Source organism: Patagioenas fasciata, chromosome Z (genome assembly GCF_037038585.1).
Source record: "Patagioenas fasciata isolate bPatFas1 chromosome Z, bPatFas1.hap1, whole genome shotgun sequence".
NCBI classification, from domain to species: Eukaryota; Metazoa; Chordata; class Aves; order Columbiformes; family Columbidae; genus Patagioenas; species Patagioenas fasciata.
The window spans coordinates 39,385,303-39,395,932 of NC_092560.1; the positions used below are offsets into that span (position 1 = coordinate 39,385,303).

At 45.8% G+C, this 10,630-nt stretch overlaps 1 protein-coding gene across 7 annotated transcripts in view; it reads right to left on the minus strand.

Annotated features, from left to right (window-relative positions):
* The window catches only part of FSD1L (fibronectin type III and SPRY domain containing 1 like), a 35,188-nt gene extending 31,624 nt beyond the window's left edge, over positions 1-3,564 (minus strand). For all 7 annotated transcript variants that reach the window (XR_011736541.1, XM_071802359.1, XM_071802358.1 and 4 more), the window contains exon 1: positions 3,482-3,564. Coding sequence is in view for 6 of the 7 variants with exons in the window: in XM_071802359.1 (XP_071658460.1) it covers positions 3,482-3,496 (15 nt within the window). In the remaining variant the exon portion in view is untranslated. The remainder of the gene's footprint in view (positions 1-3,481) is intronic.
* Between the last annotated feature and the right edge of the window lie 7,066 nt (positions 3,565-10,630).

Below are 10,630 nucleotides of genomic sequence, written 5' to 3' on the forward strand. Positions count from 1 at the left end.
AGCAGTGATTTGTAAACTTATCACAGAATCACAAACTTATAGAATAAGTGTTAAAATATTATGGTGAATAATTTATATATAACAATTAAAGGACCAGCTGAGGAGGGAACTAAAAAGTTTCTGTTATTTAATTCAGGTTGCTTGATAATAAGTTCTAAAAACAAAGCTGACCCTGAACTGCTATATTTGGTTCTTAGAAAAAAGTGAAAGCTAGCTTAATTACAATTGAGACATTATTAATCAGCTGGACTCAGAGTTTCAAGCTGCTGAGTTTAACATTGTTACTTGACTACATTTAGGAAATTGAGGCATCGGGAGCTAATAAGCACACCTTAAAAACAGCCAGACTACCAAAAAGATGCTGCAGAGGTCCCTCCCATAAGCAATTTCTTAATAACCCTTTAGTACTTAGATCATATTTGTTTGCTAAAAAGCAAGAAAAATAAATTATCCTTTCACAACATCCACAGCAAATGTTGACACTACATCCTGTGTAAGGAATCTGGTACTCCAGCTCATTGCCTGTTTGCATAGTGTCATGCTCACAAAGTTAAGCCACTAGCAGAGGAAAGTGAAATTTTACTGCTTTTATCACAGGCATTGTGACAGTGTTATGTAAAGACATAATGCATCGGTGAGCAATGATCAAAATTAGAATTCTAAGAAAGAAAAACAGGACCTGACTGGCTTGTTTCAGAAAGAGTATAGCCAGTTTTGATCACTTAATTACAGAATCTTTTCATTGCCTGGCTAAAACTGAACATGTTTGAGGACAACTTTGTGCATATTAAACTGGCAGATGAAACACCACTGTCCAACCAGCTGCTTTTGCATTCACTACTGACCACAGGCAATTGTTTTTGCATGTCAGACAGCCCACAGTTAAGCCTTAGATCCTATAAACATAACTGTCAATTTGGATGAACAAGAAAACTCTCAATCCTCTTTCAACTAGGATTTTAGTGCTCAGTCTGTTCCACCACATGGAAAAAAATAAGCCTTCTTGTACATATTACTGAAGAACAATGCTTTTCTTTTTATAGTTATATATGATTAAAAGAAGAGACCTACATGTGAAGATCTACAATGCTCAGAAAGCCTTTACAGAGTCAAATATATGGCAGCAACTAGAAGACAGTGTCAAACAAGGTCTTGCACTACAACTAAAGGTAAAGCCAATCAACCAAACAGGGATTAGTAGGGCTGTTATAAAGTATGCTATAAATTTCTCCAAACAGAAGTTTCACCAGTGTTGGTCAAACATGAACAAGATTAGATTACTTCTACAAATGCAGATGAAAGAGTCCTATAAATATCAACCAGCTGTAGACAGAATTTTTCTTCAACACCAATGCACAAGTCAGCTTTTGGGAACCACTACATAATATTTTCTAATGTAATTTTCTAATCACTAATACATAACAAATAGATTTTCTTCTGAACATACCAAGACACATGCCAAATTCAAAGCAATGCACTGTTGCCATTTCTCCCTTTAACCAGAATTTCTGAGAAGTCACTACAACTATATGTAATTAAAAGCATGCTAGAAAAATTACCAACATAAGCAGCAGCTGAGGCTTACATTCTAAGTTACTTCAAGCTCATTAAAGCTTCTTGGTATTTCTACACTGTAGGAAACTTACATCTATGGCACACTGACAGACATGGTACTTCACAGAATTCTATTATGAACAATTTTTTCATTATTTTCTCTCTGGTTAGCACATATAGAGGTCAGTTTCAAATTAGTTTTAAAAACATCATGGCACATTCATTACAGAAGTTGTTTTTGCTGCTGTCAGTAAGCTTAATACTGCTCTTCACTGTTCTCCTTCTCTGAATTGAATTTGCTCTTGGCAGAAAAAAAAAAAAAGGAAGTATATGGCATTTTTAAAGTAACTGTGGATATACGTGGGATGAAGAACATAGAAGGATATGGAAAAGGAAGCCCTCCCACATGTGGTGGCTTCTAGTCTTGTCAGGAACATGCAAGTAGACAACATACCCTTTTTTGAATAGCTAGTCAATAACATTGCATAGCACCTGTTGAAACAGGTACCTCATAAAAGTTAAAGAATAAACTTGGATAAATGAAATAATTACATGAGTTCTGCTTAAGAAACAAGTTATCAACTTGCTCAAGATCACACTGAAGTCTTATTACATGATTGGATGCAAAACAGAGTTTCTGAAGCAGCCTCAGGCCTAGGACAAAATCCTGTGTCACACAAACCTTCATGTGCAGACTGAATTTCAAGCAAGAGGACTTACTTAGGCTCCATTAATTTGATCTTCTGCACTTGTCCACAAATTGAAGTTGCCAGAGTTTGAAGGAGTACTTAACACACTACCAGTGACAACAGCAAATTAACGAAGTATTTTAAAATATGAGATCAACTGTAATTTTACTATTGTATTCTGAACCTCTGAGCAGCACTGAAATTCAAGTATGATCAATGATGCAACTCAAGAACATCCACTCAGAGCACCCACAACAACTACAGCCCCCATTTACTCCTTCTCTGAGACTAATCTTACACAAAGCAGGCAAAGGCAGACTGACTCAAATTCACATCGTATCTACTAGAAGTACACTCTTTGGCATTTCACATCTCACCTTCCAAAGCCTAGATGCATACGCAGTGGCAGTACACAAACAACTACAAGAGCAAGCATCTGTGATCTACACATTTCAAGCCATGAGCAGCACTAGTTACCCAGACCTTACTCCCAGTTTCCAAGCTAAGGATAGTCTTCACAGAGACAGTAACAGAAGCCCTTTTGGATGACAGACTGAAAGCCGAAAGGCTGAGTCAGAACTTTTCGGAGAGAGTATCATTTTTAGAAAGCCCTGCACTTGGCTTGACACATGCCTGCTCCTCAGTGATTCCCCTGAGGGAGCAGATAACAAGTAAATGAAGGAGGTAATTATAGCGCAGCAGGCACAGGCAGAGAGAGAAAAAAAAAAACACAAAACTTTTATTAATTAGTTACCTTCAACACAGGATTACATCAATGGGAAACAGAAGGGCCTATGTATACCCTGTAATTACTTATGACAGCAATACACAGCGTGAAGGAGCTCTACACCAGGGCCGCACTTTATCAAGAGACAGCAACTGCAGCGGTAACACGAAGCTAGCGGACACGGAGGGGTCTCCCGCAGCTCCGGTGCCGCTCCACTCAAGGCAGGTTCCCGAACTCTTATGGCAGCCCAGGGAGGCTGGCGCCTTTCCCCCTCTGCTGCCAGCAGACAAGGCAGCGTGAAACGTTTAACTCTTCACCCGCTGCCTCTCTCCTCAGGCAGCCAGGCCGAGCACCGAGCGACGCCGACAACCCGGGAAAATGCCTCCGCTTGCCTCGTCGGCGGCTCCTGACCGCAGCCCCCGCGCCACAGCCTGGCGACACCGCCAGTTGCCCACCTTTCAACCCAACCCAACCGGCCGCGGCCGCTGCTGCCGCCGCCACCAGCACTCACTCTCTGTTCGTCCATGATCAGCGAGGAAGCACAGTCAGTATCGGGGCAGAACCGCTATAACGTCCCCCTCCCCGCCCCCGTGCCACAGCGCGTGCGCGCCGGGATGCGCTCAGCCGCCCGCGCACGCGCGCTGCGCCCCGTTCCCTCCTCCCCTGTCCTGCCCCCGCGCACGCCAGCGGCACGTGTGCCGCGCCCCCCGTCCCGGGGCGGGGCGGCTGGGCATGCGCAGTCGGAGCTGGCACCCGGAGACGGGACTCGAAGGGAGCAGCGGGTCGGTGCTCGCGGTCGGGCTGCGGACCGAGGTGCTGACAGGGCTGCCGGGTGTCTGCGGCGCTGTCGTGAGCCGGGACGCGCATGTCGCTGCGCCTCGGGCGGCAGGAGGGAGCGGGGTGTCCTTACTCCGGGGCCGGTGTCGAGCTCCGGAGGCGGGCACTCTGGAACCCTCGGTCGCCTCCAGGGCAGCTACGAGCCCCGGACCCCGCGCAGCCCCCGGTGCACCCCATGCTGCGCGCTTCAGAGAGGCGGTGCCGTGCAGCCGGGAGCCCGCGGCCGGCCTGGGCGCCGTGTGGCACCGCAACAGTTGCTGCAACATGTTTTATTATAAATTTTGTATCATATTTTCATATTCTATATTAGATTGGGTATCCTGTCAGTCAGCTTTGCTTTATCTCAGAGCTTACTGATCCAATTTTTAAATAAAATTGTTTCACTGCAGTGTTGGAAAGAAATAGTAATTTCATAAATATGACATTTTGTAGAGATACACCCATAAAACAGCCACTGGGCTGAATTACAGCGTTATGGCTTTATAACAGCTTTGAGTGCTGTGCTGATGTTAGGAAAAAAAATGCTTTTCACACTGGGTGCGCAACAATGGTAGCACACTCCTAGCGTGGAAATTTATCACAGTGGGAGATTTTGCCACCTACCAGTCAAGGTATCTCTTTAAAGACATTTATGTCTTTGTGAGCCCTATCTCTCCATGGTTTTAAGTGCTCCATTGGCACCACCGTACTAGCACAGGGCAAGAGGAAATGCAGAAGCAGCAAGGCCCCGCTACCTGCCAAGAGGCCTAGCTCCTGTCTTCCCAGCTCTGTCCAGAGGTCTCCTGGGGCTGTTACCTGGTGTGGGCTGGGCCTTGGCCATGGTTTGAACTTTTATTGTGTCTCCCAGGTACCTGATATCTTATTTGTTCAAATGTACACCCGCGGCCTGTTTCCTGTTTCCATTTGAAAGCAGAGGAAGAAAAATCATACCTGGTTGTGCCACGCCTCAGGGTGATGAGAGGCAAGGAGTCTTACACCCGCAGGAAAAACACTGAGCAGCTGGCTACTCGCAACAGACAGCTTGGCTGTGCCTTGCATGTCTGCTGATTTCAGCGGTCCTAATGGAAAACCTCAACAGCCTTTTGTTTGAGGAGCCCCCATAAATATCTTGGAATGGTTTTGAACACTTTGGAGCATGGGGCATGGCAACCACTACAGAAATCAGCAGCCTGCAGCTGCTGGGGATGTGCCTGGTACCAGTAATGCCAGCCTCAGGAAGGGGCGCATTTGGCTCTGAAGCCCTGTGCAGGGTGTTGGCGTGGGGGTTTAAACTGATTCATGAAGCCTGGACACCCTGGTGTGGGACCTGGTCTGCCCGAAGGAGACACAGCATGCAGCAAGGTGTCAGGCAGAAAAGCAGAGGGACCACCCCAGTGATTTAAACAAGACTTAGACAGGGTACGAGTTGGACACCTTAATCTAAGAACAATAAAGATATTCCTGGCTTTGTTCCCAGCAAGCTAGCTGCAGATAGCAGAGCTTGACAGAAGGGTTTAGGTGCGCTGTGCCCGGAACTTCCTGGGAGTCACTGTGCATGGACTAAGAGATCATGACAGCGCTGCTCACCCAGTTCTGGATTATTGCTTCATTACCTTGATGAACACAAAAGCCTCAGAAGTCAGTCTGGTGATGGCTCATTATTTTAAATGTAATTACTGCAGTGCTGCTATGATGAGTCAAGAAAATAAGATTTGTGCAATTTCCTTCTGCCCACTAACAATATTAGCTGCAGTTAAAGAATTCAACTGAGAAATTTTGATTAAAATGCCCCCTGATATTGCAAAACTGGTAGAGGTGCTCCTTTCTCAGAGTGTCTTGCTTCATACCAAGAACAGAGGACAATGGGCAGAGGAAAACAGGCTTTCCCACTGTTCTTTCATCAGTTAGCCACTGCACTGAAGGAAACACAAGTGAGGTTTTATTTATGTACATGCTGAAAAGGCTGTGGCTATCAAACAGGCTTCATTGTTTCAACAGGCTCTGCAACCATATAATTAAAATATACAGTCAAATATTGCTGGGAAGGAAGGAAGGAAGGAAGGAAGGAAGGAAGGAAGGAAGGAAGGAAGGAAGGAAGGAAGGAAGGAAGGAAGGAAGGAAGGAAGGAAGGAAGGAAGGAAGGAAGGAAGGAAGGAAGGAAGGAAGGAAGGAAGGAAGGAAGGAAGGAAGGAAGGAAGGAAGGAAGGAAGGAAGGAAGGAAGGAAGGAAGGAAGGAGGGAAGGAAGGAGGGAAGGGAGGAAGGGAGGAAGGAAGGGAGGAAGGAAGGAGGGAGGAAGGAAGAAGGAAAGAAAGAAAGGAAAGAAAGGAAAGAAAGGAAGAAAGGAAGAAAGGAAGGAAGGAAGGAAGGAAGGAAGGAAGGAAGAAAGGAAGAAAGGAAGAAAGGAAGAAAGGAAGAAAGGAAGAAAGGAAGAAAGAAAGAAAGAAAGAAAGAAAGAAAGAAAGAAAGAAAGAAAGAAAGAAAGAAAGAAAGAAAGAAAGAAAGAAAGAAAGAAAGAAAGAAAGAAAGAAAGAAAGAAAGAAAGAAAGAAAGGAGAAAGAAAGAAAGGAAAGGAAAGAAGAAAGGTGGCATGGTGTGGGAATAGCAGGATGTGCAGTTCCAGCTAAAGGGCCTTGGACAGGTTATACAGAAGTATGTTTTTTCTGAGTGTAAGGAGTGGTAGCCCAGGCCAGTGAGAATGATATCTCAGCCTAGAAAACTGCCCCTGTGTGTGTGAAATGTGACCGTTGGGCCTGGGTGTGTGAATGAGAGGATCAGAATGCCACCCACAAGATATGCATGGGAATGTGACTGAAAACAGTCCCAACATCAGTGTGGTGTGTTTGGGATAACATTTTTTGAAAAAACACCGTGTCTAACCTCTTGGTCCATGCCCATATCTGTAAACCTATAAATTGAGAACTGTTAACAAAAGTGAGCTCAGCCTGGGTCAGCTCTGCGTAGTTCTGCTCTCGCTGCTAAGAAGAACTCTGTGTCTGTGCGTCTGTCTGGGTCTGTATGCATCATTCCTCATCATTGCAGCATGGAGCATCTCCTTGATCAGCCACAGCTTCTGGATTTGGATATTTTAGTGTTTGCCTGTGTGGAAGCCTGACTTCTGTGAACACAGTTAGCTGAGAAGGTGATGGATGCACAACAGGCTCCCCAGCAGGTGGTTCTGTAGCTTGGAGAGGGGAGTGTTGCCAGCCTGCTGATGAACCACAGACTATTCCCAAAGACCAAGGCATCCTGCACCATGCAGATTAATTTTGTGGTTTCAGTGAAAGAGCCTATACATGCTTCACGTGCTCCACATGTTCTTACAAAGGTTATTATCTGCATGTGCCCCAAAACATGCTTTAAAACATTTTTGAAGACATGAGAAAAAATCATAGCTCAGCTAATCTGTTAAACACCTTGTGTTCTTCTCCGGAGTACCTTTTACTATTAAATTCCACGTTTTTTTTCCTCTCTCACTTCTTATTCCCATATCAGTAAGTTTCATACACCCTATATTGCTACCGTATGTGACTCTCTCACATAGACCACATAACATCGCACACCTGTATTTTAAGTCAGCTCCTCTATGCATCACTCTTGGACCATATTTCCTTCGGGGCAGGCTCCTAAAGTCCCTGGCTCCTAGCACGTGTTGTGGTGTCAGAGGAATCACAGAGATCCTCGCAGCTGTGCCCTGGGTCACAGTCTTGTTCAGATCAGAAGGGCAATAATAAAAAGTGTTGTGTGACTGGAGAGGAAACTAAACAGAGATGGTTTGTGCACATTTTGGGTACACTTAAGCCTGCAGAAAATACCCCTTCAGTGCCACAAATTGTCACAGAGCCCATAACTAGGACTGAAAGAAAACAGCCAATCTCCATCCCAGGCAACTGGCCTTACACTAAAATACACAAGCCCAGTAAAACTAGTTCTGCTAATGCCAGGTTGTTGCCCTGTGCTGGTACCTGCTCTCTCATAGCACATCTGCACCTCAGCCTGACACAGACAGTTGTGCCATCTCTGCAACCCTGCCCTGCTTTTAGTTTTTTCTCCTACCACTGAATCTTTCTGTTGATTGAGGTAGGTTTCAAAAGAACCCAGCTTGGTTGAGTTTGGCCTTTAATTCAACTTCACTGTTGTGAATCTCTTATTTTTAATTTTTTTCTTTTTCCTTTTTTTTTTTTTTTGTTTGTTTGTTTGTTTTTTCTTTCTTTTTTCCTCCAGAGACAGAGAGGAACTCTTCAGGACACAGGAAATATCTGTATAGGTAGGACATACCCATATACATCACTTAAATAAAACAGATCCAAGGGATTTCATGAGAGCTGCTGTAAATAAACAAAAGACCCATTATGTGAAAATGAAGTTACTTTTATTGCTCAGAATTCACCCATCCATGAAGACGAAGGCTGAGTTCCTCATATCACGTAATTTTTCTGGAGTTGCTTCTCTCATGCTGATGCACCTCTTGGAAAAGCCTTTGACCCAGGTTGAGAAGCAGTGAATAAGTACATTTTCTTAGCTATCACCTATGAAGACTTGGCCCAGAGCCACACAGTCCAGAAGTCATTTCACATTTTAAAAGCAGATTTTGAGAAGCCCTGCAGCCAACCAGAAGCAGAAAGAAGACAAGCAGAGTGAGGAGATAAACAAGGGAGGAGCACAGGCAGCAGCAGGAAAAAGAGCAGAGAAGCAGAGCTTATTCACGTGGCATAAAAGCAAGTACACCTGGGAAAAAAGGTCTGCTGCTGACTATTTGTCCAGTAGAGAAAGAGAAGGGGAGGTAAGACATAAGGAAATATCAGCTCTAACCTTTATGGAGAGAAGTGCCAACATACTTCAGTGGAGAGACCAGTTGTGGTTTGGAAGAGAGGGAGCATAATTAGTAAGATTTTCAAGGTTGGCTGCACCTTGCTGGGCAGTACAATCGGCAGCACTCCTCTGGCCATTACAAGTAAAGGAACAGTACTTTTTCAGCTTGCCACCAGGACCTCCCCTCTCCTTATCAGAGGTTCCCAAAACAAATCACCGGCAGACTGCTGCTAGTGCCAGGGTCACCCCTGCCATGATGTCCATGTTCAGGCAGTGGGTAGGTGCTGGTGTGCCATGAAGGACACAAGGCTCCCTAGGATTAGCCTCTCTCCTCTTAATGGGCTCAAGATCTCCTAATCCTGTTTTTGTGCTGCAGACTAGTTTGCCCTCCTTGCCTAGGGCAGTCACATGTCCTGCATGCTCTGTTGTCCCCTGCAAAGTGGTTGTCAGACACAAAAGATTGGGTTAAATGAAGTCCCTGCCTTCTGCTGGGAAAGTCACCTGGGTTCTGGTGACAGGTAGGTGGCCACAAACACCCAGCTGATGGCATTGTCTCTTCTTCAGTCTGCCAGGCCAGAGGAGAGTGCGGATTACCAGTGTCTAGCAGGAATGCTGTAGCTCCAAAACATGGTGCATGACCCGTTGGTTTTATCTGCTAGTTACAGTTAGTCTGCTGGGCAGGGTGGTAGGATCTGAAGCTCTTTGCACAGGAGGAGGCTCTTGCGCACATGGAGAGCATAGACTGGGTGTGATGGAGTTGAAGGCTGTGGCATGGACATCAATCCTGCATCTCCTCTTGGGGCTGCAGGTGGTCTGAAAGCCTGAGACACTGAAGATATCCTGTGCCCATAGTGGTCTGCCAGCTACCTCTGCAGGGTGGGATGGCCCCCCAGATCAGTGAAGCTCCACAGGTTTATTCTGCCTTGTGATCTTCCCTGAAGGAAAATGTGCTGTGGAATTCACAGTTCTGAGGGATGTGGGACAGCTGACGAGTGAAGTCAGGACCCTGAAATTTAGGAAGGCCAACCTGCAGCTCTTCAAGGAGTCAGTCAACAGGTACCCCTGGTAAACTGCCCTCGGGGACAAGGGAACCGAACAGAGCTGGCAGATCTTTAAGGACAATTTCCAGCAAGCACAAGAACTTGCAACCCCCAGGTGTAAGAAACCGGGTAAGGAGAGCAAGAGGCTGGCATGGCTGAGCTGAGACCTGCTGGTCAAACTAACTGGCAAGAAGGAAATGCACAGGCAGTGGAAGCAGGGACAGGGATCCTGGGAAGAGTATAAGGACACTGCCCAGTTGTGCAGAGATGGGGTCAGGAAGGCCAAGGCACAGCTGCAGCTGAATTTGGCAAGAGATGCAAAGAATAACAAGAAGGGCTTCTACAGGTATGTCAGCCAGAAAAGGAAGGTCAGAGGAAGCATACCCCCCTGATGACCAAGACTGGCAAACTGGTAACAACAGACAAGGAGAAGGCTGAGTTACTCAACAACTTCTTTACCTTAGTCTTCATTGGCAAGCTCTCTTCCCAGAATTCTTGAGTGATTGAACTGCAAGATGAGGACTGGGGGAGCAAAGTGAAGATCAGGTTCATCACCACTTGAGAAATCTGAACATTTATAAATCCATGGGACCTGATGAGATTCATGGCAGAGGCCTGAGGAAATTGGCTGATGTAGTTGCCAAGCCACTCTTCATGGTGTCTGAGAAATCATGGCAGTCAGGTGAAGTCCCTGGTGACTGGAAAAAGGGCAGAAAGGAGAAACCTTGGAACTACCGACCCGTCAGCCTCACCTCTGTGCTTGGGAAGCTAATGGAACAGATCCTCCTAGAAGCTATGCCACGGCACATGGAGAATGGGGAGGTGATTCGAGACAGCCAGCATGGTGTCACCAAGGACAAGTCCTGCCTGACCAACTCAGTGGCCTTCTATGGTGGAATAACTACAGCAGTGGACAAAGGAAGACCTATGAATGTTGTCTGTCTGGAATTGTGTAAAGCCTTTGACACAGTCCCCCACAACTTCTTTCTCTCTA